Below are 18,718 nucleotides of genomic sequence, written 5' to 3'. Positions count from 1 at the left end.
TCCCTCCCCTGCCCCGCCTCCTCAGACGTGAGAAGACGGTAGTGCCAAAATCACGCAAATCTGCATAGGTCTGCCCTCTTTTCTGGACAGGCGCAGAACTATTTCATGCAAGATGTGCTATACAAACTGGCGTAGTACTCACTCTATATCAGACCAACAGTGTCATTTGTGTCTATATCATCATCAACATTTATTTATATAGCGCCAGCAAATTCCATAGCGCTTTACAATTGGGAACAAACAAAATAAAAGAGTACTGGGTAATACATACAGAGGGGTAAGGTGGCCCTGCTTGCAAGCTTATGCACCGGTTCCCTCGGCTATCCCAGGCCATCTGTGGCTTGACGGCATTGCGGTATCATCACGCTTAGAGGCGTTCAGTCATAATCCCACAGAGAGTAGCTTCGCCACATTGGCTCCTCAGTCCGACCGACCCAGCCCTTAGAGCCAATCCTTTTCCCAAAGTTACAGATCCGACTTGCCAACTTCCCTTATCTACATTGTTCTAACCTGCCAGAGGTTGTTCACTTTGGAGACCTGCTGCGGATATGGGCACGGCCCGGCATGACATTTTCTGTATTCTGTATATATGATATCTGATCTTTTATACAGTATATTTTTTATCTATATTTTAGCAATTTTACATTCTACTAATAAACTGAATATAGATTGCTGTGGATTGTATATGTGCCTCAATTTAATTTGATTTCTGACACTTCTAACAGTGTTCTTTTGCCTTTCTTTTTGCACAATCTTTTGTAGTGAAGGCCAGCAGAAGTCATTTTTAGGAGCAGCGTTCCAGTTTGGTGTTTGTCGGAGTGAACAGAGGTTTTTTCATCTATTGATCTTTCATTTTACCAATAGTGGTTACTATGTAGTGCCTGACTTTACATTTGTGTTTCCTATGTGCCTTTTCTACTTTAAGAGACAATGGGCCTGTTTAGCTTATTATTTTAGCACAGTAGACAGTTAAAAATATCTTATCAGGGCACCTACGGACTGATTCCATGACCTCAGTCTTGGATGTAAAGCAAGAAAGAAGAAAAGAACACTGAGTCATAAAATCCAAATGCTCTAAACTTTTTTTGTGATGATGAAGAAGAGGAAGTGTCAGGAGGGTGACAGAGTGTAGTATATCTTCTCTCACATGTTTCCTGCATTCTCAGCATGCACTTAGACCCACTATGACAGTCTTGTAATAATGTCAAGAAAACCATATCTCTTTCTGTTATTACTTCATATATACTATGAGGGTAAGTTCCAATTCATTTATTCTTTCTCTTTCATTGTATTTCCTCTTTTATCCTTTTACTGTCCTGAGTATTTGCACTGATCAGATGAACAATGTTTTTATTGTTACTTGAGATTCTTTTCCTACATTCTTCTTAACAACATAGAGTTGTATGTTGCTATTGTATTGGCGTAATACAAGTATTGCTGATTTTATTTACCTTCCATTTTAATGTCCTGGATATTAAATGTGATGTACAGAACATCAACTTTTGCATTTATATATATTTTTAACATGAAATGAAAAACATACTAAAGTAGTTAGAAAAGTCAGATTGCTGGAACAGTAAGGTAACAAGTAATCATATATTTAATTTCTAGATTCATAAAATCTTTAAATACAGGGGTGGGATTTTTTTAATACTTAAGACTGAGGTTTTCCAGTTAAGGTTTTTTTTTTCAAAAATCTGAAACACTGCCTTAAATATACTAAAATACATTTAGGAATTACCACCGTCGTTGCCCACACTTCTCTGTACATTCCCTTACTTATTAAATGGTTCTGGTAATGTTTTTCAGGGACTATAGCAGGAAATTCTCAATAATAATCCCATAGATTGTAAACTTGCGAGCAGGGTCCCCTTACCTCTCTGTCTGTCTGTATTTCCCAGTATTGTTTACATACAAACACACATGACTTGCACACGCATCAATATAAGAGATAACAATTATCTTTCAACAAAACTGGTCTTTCATTACAGTGTTGTGCGATTGTTCTGAATAATTTAAATGACACCCGATGTGTACAGTTATTTCTGGGCATGTGAGGTGTGTCCAGATTGCTCAAACATCGGATCATTCAGAGATCAGGCTGAATGACTGGCTTAGAGTGAGCTGCAAGCCTTAATCTTATACATGACTATATATCAGATAACGCAGCCATTCATGATCAGATTTGTCAGTTATGGCCGTATAGGTGTGTGGAGAAGTCTGAAAGTGGTGGCTGTTTAAAGCCCGGGCCGAACAGTCAGGTCCAACTGGGCACAATCTGGGTGGTCGGGCAAAGACTGCATACATGGTGAGATGTGGTCATTGTCTGATCGGACTTATTGTCTGTCCCAATAGATAGATCCACATCGCATGTTGATCAGGAGCGCTGGCTTCTCTACCTATATCTCTATTAGTATTTACACTTTATATTCTTATATACACAAGTAACACATGTAAAAAATATATTTTTTATTAAAATATAGTTTTTATTATTATTATTTATATAGTCCTATTGTACATAAATATATTAATAGGCACCTCTCAGTTTTGTGCTCTCCACGAAAACACACGTGGCCTTATAACTTTATAATGGTATTTGGCTTATAATATAAATATATTTTAAGCTTAAACCATTAGGAGACATCTACACCAGGTGCCCACACAAATATTATGGCTAATAATTTTTTTTTAAAATATTTGGAAAAATAATAGGTATGCTATTGTGAAGTTTTGATATGTTTATTGAAAAAAATATGTGTAAACAATCCCTAAAAATCACAGAGAAATTATATTGTTTTTTTAAAATGGAAAATACTGTAATCAGGATTCTGTATCAAGATAACATATCCTGGATTTTTGGTGCTTTTTTTATGTACTCTATAGGCTAAAATTGTCAATGAGATAGGCAAGGAAAAATCAAGGCAAATTGTTGCAGTTAATAAGGACTAGGTTTAATAGCAATAATTAAAATAAATGTAAACAAGAGGTATGTTTCCAAGATCGTATTAATATCAATATATATATATATATATATATATATATATATATATATATATATATATATATATAAATAAAATGAACTTTCATTGTTTAGCTTAATCAAAGTCTTAATGGGTGGATTAACCACTTAATTGCTTCCGCATCCCTAGTAGTGTGGAGTTTACCTGACAATTCCAGAAGAGTATGCAAATGGGAGATTATTCTATAACTGGCCTGTTTGGCTTTTCGTTAATTTCAATGTATCCACTCATGTCAATGGGGTGGAAACACCATTGATCTTAATGAATGGGAAGAGTTCAGCAATTTTTAAACTAGTGAATTTGCCATTTTTATATCAATGTAAATTGTAAAAAAAAAAAAAAAGCTCCTTCATAGATTAGTGAGTTGGGGCAAAGAATTACCTTGTATTTCTGTGTTTTACAATGATTTAGATGATGTTTTTGCCCCCCTCTATCTCTAGTTTATATACTTGGTGCATATACTGCACATATAGTAACATCATAAAGTCTCTGTTTTTTTTGGACCTCATTGTTTTGGCCAGATCCAAATTACCATTGTAATTTTGCAAAAATTACCAATGATTAATGTTTGCAAATTGAAGATTTGACATTTTCTCCCATGTCTTTGCTAACATTTAGTGACTTTCATGCACATAATGGACCTCATTTAAAGTCGGACGTAAAGTCTGTTTTAGGCGCAAGTGTCCAAGATGCAGGCGGATTTGGTGCTTTCTGCACATGCATGATAGTGTTTTTTTGTAGGATGCGCCTAAAACGGACTTTGCGTCCGACTCTAAATGAGGTCCAATATGGATAATTTTGTATCCAGAGCAAATGCAGTTAGTGCATTGAACTTTTTGTGTGAATGCATCCGTCTGACCACCTTGTGGAACATAGCTAAATACCCTCTCTCCTCCTTTGCGGTATTTGCCTTGTGAGGAAAGTGCAATGCACCTATTAAGTTGGAGTTACTACTGAGAAAATGGAATAAATCTTTCATAACACTTCTCCAACAATTGTGGAAAAATGTGTGACTAACTAAGTGCAGACTGCACCGAAAATGCGACATATTACACATTAATGTGTATTTGTTGTCTGAAATATTGTCTGCATGTGGACACTATATGAAGCACATTCTAAGTTAGAATGCGCTTCATATTGTGTACACATGCAGAAAAGATTTTCTAACAACTAGCTCACATTCAGTATGGGACACTTAAACCATTAGCTCCTCCCATTAAGGGACATATTTAGCAGCCTCAACAGTTGCAGCAATTTTGACTCTCTAGTTCATACGCTTACCCGATAAATAGCGCCATTTGCACTGTAAGCACCCTTTTTATTGCACCTGACCTTAAATGTATATTTTATATGAAAACTTTTGGCAAAAGTAAAGTCTTGCACGTTTTATACACTAGACAGATTTATTATTTTACAAATTGATGTTTTGTAAATTTAACCCAACACATTTATAAACAATTATGATAACTTTGGTGCAAACCGCACCTGGTAAATGACGCATTTTTCCACAATTATTGGAGAAGAGTTACGAAGCAATTATACAATTGTCTCCATCGTAAATACAACTTAGTATGTGCATTGCGCTTTCATCAGTAGGCAAATATTTTGGACTGTGAACAAGTAACTCAGCAATCATTCTTACAGTCAGTTTTACATTGTTTATTTGTAACTTTGCATTTATGTCCCAACTATGGTATTATAATAACAATAATTGTTCGTATGCTTAATACACAGATGTAGCTTTGTCGAATCTCAATGTTACCCAGGCTCCAAAAGAGTTAACTCTACATAAAGGGGACCCTGCCACAATGACATGTCACTGGACTATTGGGGACGATACACAGATCAGAGTGGAATGGACAAGATATCATATGTTCATGACAGGGCTAGAAAATAAAACTGTTTTATCATCTCTTATATGGACTACTGAGAATACGCATACACCTACAGAAAGAAGAAATAATACTATTTATAATATAACTAATAATGCAGCAATGATGACAATGGACTCGGTCACAGAGACAGATGATGGGCTGTATATCTGTGAGATTATTATTGAAAAACCAACGTTAAATAAAGGAACAGGAAACGGTACATTATTAAAAATCCAGGAATATGTTGGAGGTGACGGTAAGAAAACATTACTGTATTTTAAAATGCACATAACACTTTAATAATATAAATGTAGTTAAAATACATTGGCTTTTTTTATATTTTCTCAAGCTAACGCATTGCATCAGAATCAGGTTTACTGTATATTACAAGCAAACACAAACTTATTGTGAGAATTTACACATCTCATAGACAAGCATAAACAATATAGAGATAGAAAAGCACGCTGTCTGTTCCAAGCAGAACCCCCGATTATTCCTTCTTCCTCCTTTTCATGGTTTACTAACAAAATTATATCAAATCTTAAGGCTCATTTGCACAGGAGTCTTAAATATGCTTTTTTTTATCATCTGCAGGTTATTTTGAGAGGTTTTAATTATATTTTTGTTCTTAGAAGTATTGCGTGTCTTATGAATGTACAGTTGGATGATACGCTGGATAAAGGATTGTGCCAAGGCCCAATTTCTCACTGCTACTAATAGTAGGCAGCACCAGGCACTAAAATGTTCTGAAATGCCCACCCTGGCTACCTGAATCAGATAGAATCAGGGTGGTAGCAACTACGTGCCATTTTCTGACCCCAAATTTTCTAAGACCTCCTCAGACATGGTCTATTATACCCCCAGAAATTTCTACACTCTAAGGGGTATATTTACTAGACTATGGGTTTTAAAAGGTGGAAATGTTGCCTATAACAACCAATCAGATTCTAGCTGTCATTTTGTAGAATGTAATAAATAAATGATAACTAGAATCTGATTGGTTGCTATAGGCAACATCTCCACTTTTTCAAACCCGCAGTTTAGTAAATATACCCCTGAGTGTGAGTCAGATCAGTTGAGGACCCATTGTCCTGCCATTGGCCAGCAGTGGCATGGTGAAGAGATCAGTGGGAAGGCTACACTGTAGCTGGTATGGAGACCTGGGGAAAATAAATAATCTAATGCAGGGACAATTCCCAGGATAAGATAATGTGGCTATATGCATGTTTGATCAGGTATGTTTAACCCCTTGGTGGATGTTGTACATGAGCCCCACTATACTGTTGAAAACCTATGGAGAGTAACATATAAACACTGCAACAGGGGATGGGTGAACAGGTTGGTACACAACGAAAAGCTGTGGTGGGAACAAACTTTTGATGAAATGGACTAAAACAACATATTCCTAAGGTGCTGTTCTTTACAGGAGCTGTGTCCTGATATGGCATGGTGTTTCAGCCCAGTCATGTTACTGTGTGCTGATATGGCATGGTGTCTCAGCCCAGTCATGTTACTGTGTGCTGATATGGCATGGTGTCTCAGCCCAGTCATGTTACTGTGTGCTGATATGGCATGGTGTCTCAGCCCAGTCATGTTACTGTGTGCTGATATGGCATGGTGTCTCAGCCCAGTCAGGTTACTGTGGTACTTTTCCCCTGTCATGTCAGTTAGGGGTTGGGGCATGGTGTTGCATTGAGGTTCAAATTTACCATATTACCCCAATGTCCCTTAAAAGGGTACTTGGGGTACTACTGTCAGGGTCTAGTCTGAATTAGCATAATGAGACAGGGGCCACTTTACGATGACCCCTACCTTGGCTGGGTCTGGGCACACCTATTATCTTGTCAGGCCTTATGATAAGTCCAGTGTCCTGAATTTGCTACAGGATATAGGGGATAGAAGGGGTTCCAATACCGTGCCAGGATATGATTTACTATCTATTGATAAATGGCCAGTGTATTCTTTATTGCAAACGGCATTATGGTGAACTCGTGAAGCACAAATGCAGTTATGAATGACCACCTTTCTTGTGCTTACTTGGTCAACTGTATCTTTTAATACCTCTTGCTTACTTCCAAGGTGGACCTAGGTGGTTAGTCTAACAGCTTGTCCAGCTGGAACATGGAGTAGGCGTTGGTAACAGTCACCTGTAGTACAAAACAGAACCGTGTAATCAGCACTTTTGGGGAACCAACACTACATCTGCTCTACTTCTTTCCCTATAGTTCTACACACCTCACCTGGCAGGTGGGTGATTTATGGGGTGATTGACCCCTGAATCCATATGGCACTTCATCAGATGGGTTTTCCTGGGTTTACAGGTGAGTAAGTCCTGCTTAGTTTCCAAGATCTTCCAAAGCTGCTTATTATCATCATCATCATCTATTTATATAGCGCCACTAATTCCGCAGCGCTGTACAGAGAACTCACTCACATCAGTCCCTGTCCCATTGGGGCTTACAGTCTAAATTCCCTAACACACACACACACACACACACAGACTAGGGTCAATTTGTTAGCAGCCAATTAACCAACCAGTATGGTTATTTGGAGTGTGGGAGGAAACCGGAGCACCCGGAGGAAACCCACGCAAACACAGGGAGAACATACAAGCTCCTCACAGAAAAGGCCATGGTTGGGAATCGAACTCATGTCCCCAGTGCTGTAAGAAGTGCTAACCACTTAGCCACTGTGCTGCTTCTTATGCAGGAGCCTCAGTTATTTGAATTTCCCTGTTTGGACCTGTTCTACCCTCTAGTGCTTCTTGTGAGTAGGTCAGAGAGCCGGTCTGCTCCCAGCAGAGAGGTATCATGACGAAACTGCTCCCACCTGTTAATTCAAGTACCTGCTCAACATGTATTTTGCCGAGGATGCAGTGGTGCAACTGGGTGCTGAGATGCCTTATTTATTTTAATTGACAATGCATTTTAATAGATGCAGCAAACCCATAGCAATGCATTGCCATAAGGAAATGAATGGGAAACTGCTCCATTCAGTAAATGAATAAATAAATATATATTTTTTTACAAAGTCAGAAAAAGATTAAATGCTTCTGTGGAACTACAAGCGCCAGCATGCCCTGTATGGACAAACTGAAAAAGTTGCGTAGTAGTATTTCCATGTTTTGCTGCCAGCCCCATTGAAAACAAGAGATCAATACCTGCTCAACCGATCACAAGATGTCAGCATTTAACTTGCTTGAGCCGTTCTGATTAATTTCTATGGGTAATGAAATTCAATGGGCTTTCTGCACCCATTGAAATGAATTTTGTTAGTTTGGGGGATGAATTAAATGATTTTGTTTATATTTATATATATATATATATATATATATATATATATATATATATATATATATATATATATATATGTAGGGAGAGGGTGAGAAAGAGAGTGTGAACCCGCCCTACTACAGGCGCTGTGACGTGATCTGTTTAGCATGGTGGGTACTCTCCGCTAATTTCTTCACCTGGGTAAAAAATCAATGGGTCTTTATATACTGCTTGTTTCTGTTCTACCTTCATGTTATCGCTGAAAAAGTTATAAACTAACTGAAATGCTGCAATTCACGGAATAAAATTGAATTTTTTTATTTTATTGTTCTTGTAATCCTTGAGTCCTATACTGGATCTATATGCAGCACGACAATTTTCCCTTACTGGATTTGAGCAATAGGGTCAGATCGTTTTAATTTTTTCGAGTGTCAAGTAATGGACATATATAGACTATATGGACAAATGTATTTGGACGCTTGACCATTACACCAACAGGGACTGTAATAACATTGTATTCAAATGCATATACTTTAATATGGAGTTGGTCCCCCTTTTGCAGCAATAACAGTTTCCACTCTTCTTGGAAGGCTTTCCACAAGATGTTGGAGTATTTCTGTGGGAATTTGCTCCCATTCATTCTGTAGAGCATTTATGAGGTCAGGCACTGATGTTGGACGAGAAGGCCTGGCTCGCAACCTCCGTTCCAGTTCATCCCAAAGGTGTTCGATGGGGGTGAGGTCAGGGCTCTGTGCCGGCCAGTCAAGTTCTTCCACACCAAACTCATCCAACCATGTCTTTGTAGTCCTTGCTTTGTGCACTGAGGCACAGTCATGTTGGAATAGAAAACTGTTTCCATAAAGTTGTAAGCATAGCATAGCATCCGCCAAACCCAGAATCACCCATCTTACTGCCAAACAGAGAAGCATGATTCGTCATTCCACAGAACACGTCTCCTCTTCTTCACAGTCCAGTGTCGATGTGCTTTTCACCGTCCGACACTTGGCATTGGTCTTGGTGATGTGGGGCTTAAGTGCAGCTGCTCGGCCATGGAAACCCCTTCCATTAAGCTCCTGTCACACAGATTTTTTGTGCTTACATTAATGCCAGTGGAAGTTCGGAACTCTTCTTCTATGGAATCAGCAGATGGTTGGTGACTTTTATGCACCATGCCTCTTTGTTCATGTGAGGGACATGTGGGGAGGTCTGAGTGGCCTGTGAGGGTCATGGGGAGAGGTTTGAGATGCATAAAGGGCATTTGAGGAGCTCTGAGTGACATGCAGTGAGTTTCAGAATAAAAATGGGCATTCTGTGACAAGTGAGGGTCTAAGAATATGTGGGGTTATTTTGGAGCAAATGCCAGATCTAAGTGGTATGTGGTGGAATTTTGGAGCAGGACCGCATGTGGGTACATTTTGGGAGTGATGTAGGGGTGCCAAAGTTGTTTTGAAATTAAGAGTAATGTGCGTCCCTTTGGGTGATGGCTCTTCAATTTGTTGTGATTCCATTTCAGTACAATATCAATACAACAATTTATACAAGTTGGGTTTTAACAAACCCCAATCAGCAATTTACTGGTATCTTTATCTCATCATCTACCCACAATGACTCTATATTGTCACACAGATGTCTTCTGGCCGGATAGGGTTTTATCATATACTCATCAACTATATTATAATTCTCTAACAACATTATTAATGCTAGTTCAACCACTTTGTTTGGAAAACTTCTATCATTTGTTACCACATTTTCCATATGTTTTCTGCCGCTTTGACTTTTGTGTATCTCCTTATGACCTCATCTAAACTCTTGAGCAGCTTAAAAATACTTCTCTGTTGACACTTGAGCATCACATTTTCAATCAGAGGCCTTCCATCATCATGTACAAGTGAATTATGAGTAGCTACAGAATAAATAAATACCAGAACCCTTATCCTGGAAATAAACCAAATCAAACTTCACCTGTAGATATGTGAACAAGGTGAATAATTCATTGCATCAGCCAACAATAGATTAATGGAAGCTGCTCGCCTATAGCAATGAGTCACAAGGTAAACAAATGAGCAATAGAACAATTATTAGCAATAACAAACATTAACTTTCAAAGTTCAACAAAGAACGTAAGGCAAGTCTGTAACTGGGTAACTTTCATTTTGAAAATTCAAACTTCAGTAACCGTAAAGCAAATAGCACAACGAGAACATACAAGGAAAATTCTTAAAACAATAAATAAAAACAAAAGAAAAAAAACCACAGAAATGATTTCATATTAATCATCTCATATAAATAATTACATTGTTTGTAGCCTGCAAGATGTACATTTTTCCTATGACCACAATAGATACACTTAGTATACCGACATAAAAGTTCCGATTAGTATACGGGCAACAAGAAATAAATAGAAACTCACCTTAAAGCAGACGGGCAACATATCCGACTATCTTCATATAAATTCCGAATACAGAAAATAGCGGCAGTGGGTATTGACATTACTTAAAATGGCAACCTGAGATTGATGGCTTTAAAGTGGCAATGCCGGGTCCCGTCGCCTAACCCTAATGCTAACCCTTTCCCTAACCCTAAACCTAACCCTTAGATTAGATTATACAGGCGGCAGATCCCGCCATTTCGACAGTCGCTATTTTAAGTGACGTCCATACCCACTGCCGCCATTTTCAGAATTTATATGAGGAGTGTCGGATATGTTGCTCGTCTATTTTATGGTAAGTGTGTATTTATTTCTAGTCGCCCATGTACTAATCGGAATATTTATGTTGCTATACTAAGTGTCGGAATTGTGATCATAGGAAAAGTGACTACCACAGCATTGCAGAGGCATCATTTTCATATCGACACCTCTTGTCAGAGGGTGTATTTATAATCAGTCATCTCAACTAGTTTCTACAGAAGTGTCAGTCACATAAAGTAACAGACTGTTTCTGCTTGGGGATTCATTCGGAATTTGCTCGTCTTAGTCTTGTCTCCATTGGGAAGGAACCAGGGGAGTACCACGTATGTTATGGCTAGCGTCCCAAACAAACTCCTAGAACAGACAAAAGAGGTCTTCATCTAGAGCAGTCACCTTTCCCATAGAGCTTGATTTGCTCACAGGAACTCAGATGCCACCAGGTCTTAACTCTTAAGTAGTACGTGCTAATGTTTAGGGAGCGTAGTGCGGGAAGGGAGGAGGTGTAACCAGGAGGCAGTAGAATGTCCAGAAGTGGTCCAATAGGTCTAGGGTCCGAAGCAGACAGAATAGTCAAAGACAGGCCAAAGGGTCAGGTCTGGCAGCGAACAAGAATATCCAGAAGATTAAGCCAAGCTGTAAAATTTGCTAGGCGCAGCAGGGAGCTACAGAGTGTCCCAGCTGTTGCTGTGGAGAGAGCCGGGACAAGGGAGCGTAAGTGACGTCCCGGCTGTCAGACCATTAGCCTGGATGCTCAGTAGCGGAAGAAGATGAGCCAACACCAGGTTGGCTCGTAACAACGTAATTATCAGCCCACATAGTAAAACAATTTCTAGGGGACAATGCAGATCCAGGTATTCCCTGCTCTGCTCTTTGCAGTGAAGCTCAGCTTGGACTTTCAATGGAAAACCCAAGCAGGGTTTCACTGTGCATATGCTGGCACTTGTGCATGTTCAGAAGAGACCAGCATCACATCGTCCGGGCCCCAGAGCAGCTCCTGCCCCCACCCCTTGTGCACTCCAACTTCCTATGGCACTGTTTAAAGTTGGAACTACGTTAGTTGAACAGGGTGCACCGTGTGATTTTGAAAGGAGCTGTTGGCCCATAGCAGCTGTACCCCTCTCAACCATGGTAGTTCCACCTTTGCGGGCAACATGGACAACATGGACATTTTTGCATAAATATATTATTGGTAGATCCAGTCACTGGGACATTTAAATGTGTCACTGCAATTCAAACAGTTTTATGCTAGGTATGCTGTTAACTGCTATTAACTTGTTTCCTATCACACTGGTCAGTGACTGTTATTAAAAGCATTGGCCAGATTTTCTTACCCCAGATTTGGCAACCTTTTTAAGTGTCTCAAAAGAAGAGTATTGTGAATTTCATAGAGCAACTTCCATTTTGTGTTGCATTCAATGCCAGTAAGGTATGCAGATGATATGGTAACAAGTAAATTGGTTCTCTGGTCAGAGTTAAGAAGCTCAGGCTGGTACTGAAAGCAAAAAATATATTTATCATATCTCGCAATTCCTAATGGGCCGTGCTTCGATCCACCCAAATCATGTCTGATCCCCACATATTGCACCCTTTTCCTACTAGGACACCCCCCCCCACCCTTTGGACCTATGAAAATTGTGACTGTCCAGCTAATATTAAGAGGCATTATATATAAATCTTTACAAAGTCAATAGAGAGGACCTGTCACCATGGGACAGTGGTTTAAGTTTTCTAGTCAACACTGTTCATTTGAAAGCATGCTCAGTATGCTATTCTGTAGTGGGCAGCGCTCCATCTTCCACCACTATCCCCACTAAACGCCCTGCTCAAAATCAGCACCCACAAAACTCCTTACTAGTTTAGAGCACTAAGAATGTTGATGTACATCAGGGGATAGCTGTGGAGAGGAAGAGATCTTCCAAGCAAGGTGATTAGCATTTTAGTCATGCTCATTTGCATGTTAGATGCTCTCCTGGGCTAATGTAGCTAATGGAAAGAGTTTCTTTTCAGTGTTAGTTAACTAACAGCTGTCCTATTAGGGACAAGTCCTCTTTTAAATCCTCTTGTAAATCTATCAAACCTTCTAATAAGGAAAGGTGGAGGTGTGGCACTCAGTAACCAATCAGATACTAGCTATCATTTTCTACAATGTACTGAATATATGATAGATAGAATCCAATTGGTTGCAATGGCCAATGCCTCACTTTTTATTCACTTTTCTACATTTACATACATGTATTTACCCCTAAGGGTCATTTATATAAAATAATTACTTACTTGCTACTTATTTTTGGTTTTCCCAATTTAGAGTATCTCTAACAGCTCCTCTCCCCTCTCTGTTTACAAATAGGGACAACTGGTATACAGAACACGCTCCAGCCGTTTAATTCCCTTGCCACCACTAAGAAGTCATTAGGTACAATAACAATAAAATGTATAGTGTAACATCATAAACGTTGATAGGTGATGCTACAATAAATTACTTTTGTACAGTTTCCTAATTTTCTTTCTTTGTATCACATTTTGAATGTAGATGGGGCTGCATATATTTATGAAATACCTAAATATGAATAAATGCATAGGTATGGGTTTTAATGCTTCAGACTTTGGATTTACAAAATTACCCCTATCTACATTGCCCCTTGTGTTCCTGATAGTGACTTGTGGAAGAGGCAACTGGTGATCATGACTGTGTTTAAGAGACTATCACTGAGTAGCAGCAACAATACAACAGGGATTAAGCAGTAATGTGTATCAGCTACTGGAGTTATGTAAAGATGTAATTCTCAGGTCAAACTCTACTACAGACTGTCACCTTCAGTGGGTACGAAAAGTGTTTACTAGAAATATGCAGAAACGTAAATAACTTCTATGCTCCTGGTAATGTCCCTGTGTCAACTTTCAGATCAATCAAATAAATCTCCACCCCTTGCTATACTGGGCATCATCGTCATCTTTCCTGTTGCCGCCCTCGCTGGATACTTTCTTTACAAAAGAAGGACAACAACAAGTATGTATAGATGAAATTTATCCTGTAACTGATACATTTAAATCGAAGAGGTGCTATGGAAATTACATCATCGCTTATTTGTATGTATTTACCCAAGTTTTGAAGGCACACACAGTGAGTACAGTAATTACTTATAGAAGATTATAATAAATGTATGGAGGAAACTTGACATTATAATGACAATTTAGGAAATATTTCTGCTGCTGGCACATGTGGCTTGTGGCCAGTGATGTCACAATCTTCAACTCTTTAGTTAGTTCAACTATTTGGTCATATTTTGGGTGATTTTGCAGTATTACAGAAATACTGTGTCAAACAGTGTAAGGAATTACTTTGATATTTGCACCTCCGACCACTAGAGGTCTCTGTATTTGCAAACTTGCCCTTAGATTTGCCCTTATCCAGGATGACCAGTTTGGCATCAATGAGAAACCATCTTGGATCCTGTTTCCTGTTTTGGCCTATAAATGACACGTCCTGGTTCAGACATGTGCTTGAGTATTCTGCCTGCTCAGCTCCTACTTCTTGCTACACTTCCTTCCATTCATGACTACCTGCTGTGTACTGATCTGGCAAACGTCTAACTACCTGCTTGTGTACCGACCCGGCAAACGTCTGACTACTCGCTGGATATCTACTCGGCCATTGGGCTTCAGATAATACCACCAGTATTGTTACAAATAGACATAAAACAATGCAGCCTCCACCAGCCTATGACACTCAACCCTTAAGTTTAGTTCACGCAGAATGTTTTGATAATAAATGACATTCAGTTTTCCATTACTTCAGCTACCAGTTTACCCCGACATCTTGACTCCAAACGCCTTCTTCCCGACGAGTATCGATGACGACTGTTCTGCAAAGCGACTTGAACCAATCCCGATGAAGGAAGACGCTGGTGCCACTTCACGACGTCACTGACAAAGGCGACTGTATTATCGCTGCTGTTAAGGGGGTAATGTAAGTATGTGCCCATGTACAATGTACAAGGCTTTGTAAACTACATTGTACATGGGCGCATACTTACAATACCCCCTTAACAGCAGCGATAATACAGTCGCCTTTGTCAGTGACGTCGTGAAGTGGCGTCAGCGGCTTCCTTCATCGGGATTGGTTCAAGTCGCTTTGCAGAACAGTCGTCATCGATACTCGTCGGGAAGAAGGCGTTTGGAGTCAAGATGTCATGGTATGTCTTGTCAGGGTAGTCAGCATCGATTTAAACACCTTCTTTTAAATGATTCTTAACGTTTGCCAGTGTGCATGGTATGGAATTTGTAGCAGTTGTCTTCTATTTAAATGTAGGTCCGAATAAGCTAATGTTATCAGTACTCTGCTATTAAGTGTTGTGATTTTTATTTTCCAAGATAAGAAAATCTTACAGAAGAAAGAGCAAGAAGCCGTGGAACTTAATCAAGTGAATGCAGATAACGATATAGTGGAAGAGGACAGCACTTCTTCTACACATTCCGTCAGATGGGTAATTGCCACTTCACAGTTTCCAATGGTTTTTCCCGACACATTTTCATGTACTCATCAAGACATATAAACAAATCCTAGTGTTTCATAAACTGGATGTGTTATCCAATCTCATATTTGTCGCTAATCATTTTTGGTGCATAAAAACAAAAAATTTCTTATAATATATTCCCACTAAACATGGCTGTTATGGTTCAGTCACTATAGAATAACCAGTGGATATAGTGTCATCCATTGGTCAGTTCAGTATCTATTCTCCGTACACAGCTAACTTCCTGACAGTAAGCATCACGTGTGAAGTGCCGCCAGTTAGGGATCTATTAAACCCTATTCCATCCCATGCATACAAGGAACATGGAGAAATACAAAAGTGGAAGCTGCTCAAGCATGGAGAGCAAGAAATATTTGTCATGGAAGTGACTAATCAAAAAGTGTTTCCTCTTTGTTTTCTCATGGCCATGTGCTGCATATTTCATCACTGCTCAGGCATGAGAACCGCACAGCGGTCATAGATCCCTAGACAGCAGTATTTTACATCTCATTCCATTTGGAACATACTGTATATCAGTAGTTTGAGGCGCCCACCTGGATGGCACCTTAGCCTACCTTTGTATACAATGCATGATAAAAAGAACAATAGCTTGTGCTTGGCTGCATAACGAATGTAATTACAATGGCAATTATGTCAGAATCTGTCATGTGAATGCATGAGTGGATGTAATTAGCAACATTATATATATATATATATATATATATATATATATATATACACACACACACACACACACACACACACACACACACACACACACACACACACACACACACACACACACACACCCAGTAGTGTGCAATAGTTTTAGGCAGGTGTAGATAAAATGACACAAAATTAGAATGCTTTCAAAAATAGATGTGTTAATAGTTTATTTTTATCAATGAACAAAATACAAAGTCAATGAGCAGAAGAGAAATCTAAATCAAATCAATGTTTGGTGTGACCACCCTTTGCCTTCAAAAGAGCATCAATTCTTCTAGGGACACCTACACACAGTTTTTGAAGGAACTCTGCAGGGGAGATGTTCTAAACATCTTGGAGAACTAACCACAGATCTTTTGTGGATGTAGTGCTTGCTCAAATCCTTCTGTCCCTTCATGTAATCCCAGACAGACCTCTATGATGTTGAGGTCAGGGCTCTGTGGGGGCCATATAATCACTGCCAGGATTCCTTGTTCTTCTTTACAATGAAGATAGTTCTTAATGACATTGGCTGTATGTTTGGGGTCATTGTTCTGCTGCAGAATAAGTTGGAGCCAATCAAATGCATGATGGATAAGAACCTGCCTGTATTTCTCAAGATTGAGGACACCCTTAATCCTGACCAAATCCCCAACTCCATTTTCTATAATGCACCCCCAAACTTACAAGGAACCTCCACCATGCTTCACTGTTGCCTTGCCTACAGACACTTATTATTGTACTGCTCTCCAGCCCTTCGGTGAACAAACTGCCTTCTGTTACAGCTTTGAAATCTTTGCCTGGGAGAGACCTTGCTGATGAGTATAATTACCTTGTGTGTTGCTGTGCTCAGTCTTGCCATGGTGTATGGCCTGTGACATGAAACCTCACCTTTGTAGTTTGGCTGTTCCTCACCCAGTTTTAAGCCTTCTACACAACTGTTCTGTTTCAGTTAATGACCGTGTTTCAACCTGCATATGTAAATATAAATAATGATTATTATCACCTGTTTGGTATGATTGTTTAATCATACACCTGACTATAATCCTACAAAATCCCTGACTTGTGCAAGTGTACCTAGATGAATTGATGCTACTTTGAAGGCAAAGTGTGGTCACCCCAAATATTGATTTGATTTAGATTTCTTTTCTGTTCATTCACTTTGCATTTTGTTAATTAATAAAAATAAACTATTAACACTTCTATTTTTTAAAGCATTCTTACTTTGCAGCATTTTTACACACCTGCCTAAAACTTTTGCACAGTATTGTATTTATTCTTTATTTATAATTGTTATTATTTTTATTTTTTAATGTTTATTTATTTAGTGTGTATATAGCACTTACCTCTCCTGACGCTCCTGTGATTTTCAGTGGGGCTGGCTGCAGTGAGTCAAAACGCTTACAGAGCTACATTTGTAAACTAGGACCTTAGCATCTAAGTTTGCATTTTAATCAATTTTAAGCATGATGGAATATGCTGGCGCAATATAACTAAAAGTTAATAATAATGTTAATGTTAACCAATAAAAAATTAAACAAGGTCTGTTTATATATTTGACCTGGAGGTGCTGTAGCATTTTTGCTTCTCCACGTGTTCTTCTATGTTTATGTCACAGTTCCATTGTTCTGTGTTCCGTATTCTCGACAGACCATTCAAAATAAAGAACTATATATATAATTTAGACTGTAAACAGGGACTGATGTGAGTGAGTTCTCTATACAGCGCTGCAGAATCAGTGGCGCTATATAAATAAATGGTGATGATGATGATTGATACTCATTATTTGTTTGTGTTTTGGAATTTTAGGCAGTCTCCATAGTTTACGAGTCAGTTGACTATTTTGCAATGAAGAATCCAGAAGACAATGCTGCTGCCTGTTCTACGGACAACTTGGCCGGGAACCAGACTGCGGAGGAGACTTGTCCCTCTTCTATGTGAGGACTGAACAGACTTTTCATATTCAATTGAGCGCATGGATAACTGGATATGTTGAGTGGCTTTCAATGATAGTTGAGCGTCAGTTGTCAAGAATTCTCCCTGTGCTGGACAATAAGGAGGTGATGCCTTAACATGCAACGGGTCTTGACTGTACATTATGCTTGTTACCATCAAAACCATGTATTACAGACCATGGAAATAGCCTTGGAAACACCAGTGAATCTACAATGGAGAAATTGACCCTTTTCTATGAAGAACTGAATATATTAAACATGTCTGAGTTGGACCACATAAAGTCTCATTGTTCCTACTTGGCAGGTCATGTTGACCAGTGATAATATATCATATTTGTTTACAAGTGAGAGATCTACATGGCATTGTGTTATTCCTATTGAGTTATGTGTATTATTATATATTCTGCAGACTATTTTATGTTTACAAATGATCGAGAATGACATTATTGGGACCCACTTTCTTCCTGTTAATCTGCAGAATGGAACTCTGTTCCTCCATATGATTTATTACTTACAATATTGCCAGTACTCTAAAATTGTAGCTAGAGTCATCAGCCTTTCTGGAAAAATATACCATTCCTATCTCTGTTATACTGCTGTTAAATTTGTTACTCTGGTCGGTAAAATACTGGCAAAGGACCAACCATACATGTTTTAAAAATGTAGGTACCACTGGTACCAAAATTTCC

At 38.9% G+C, this 18,718-nt stretch overlaps 1 protein-coding gene across 2 annotated transcripts; it reads left to right on the top strand.

The window, feature by feature from the left end:
- Nucleotides 1–800: 800 nt before the first annotated feature.
- LOC142104243 (uncharacterized) lies at nt 801–18,370 on the top strand. Of its 2 annotated transcripts, XM_075188813.1 has the most exons (6): nt 801–1,253; nt 4,755–5,150; nt 13,203–13,268; nt 13,758–13,862; nt 15,227–15,339; nt 17,884–18,370. In XM_075188813.1, exons 1-6 carry the CDS (start codon nt 1,202–1,204, stop codon nt 18,013–18,015), a joined length of 864 nt encoding a protein of 287 aa, XP_075044914.1. In that variant the 5' UTR covers nt 801–1,201; the 3' UTR covers nt 18,016–18,370. The 2 variants fall into 2 exon arrangements, with proteins under 2 accessions (XP_075044914.1, XP_075044922.1); XM_075188821.1 differs by lacking the exon at nt 13,203–13,268.
- The last annotated feature ends 348 nt before the right edge of the window (nt 18,371–18,718 follow it).

This window comes from Mixophyes fleayi, chromosome 1 (genome assembly GCF_038048845.1).
Source record: "Mixophyes fleayi isolate aMixFle1 chromosome 1, aMixFle1.hap1, whole genome shotgun sequence".
Lineage (NCBI taxonomy): Eukaryota > Metazoa > Chordata > Amphibia > Anura > Limnodynastidae > Mixophyes > Mixophyes fleayi.
This window is presented reverse-complemented; position numbering and strand designations above follow the sequence as displayed.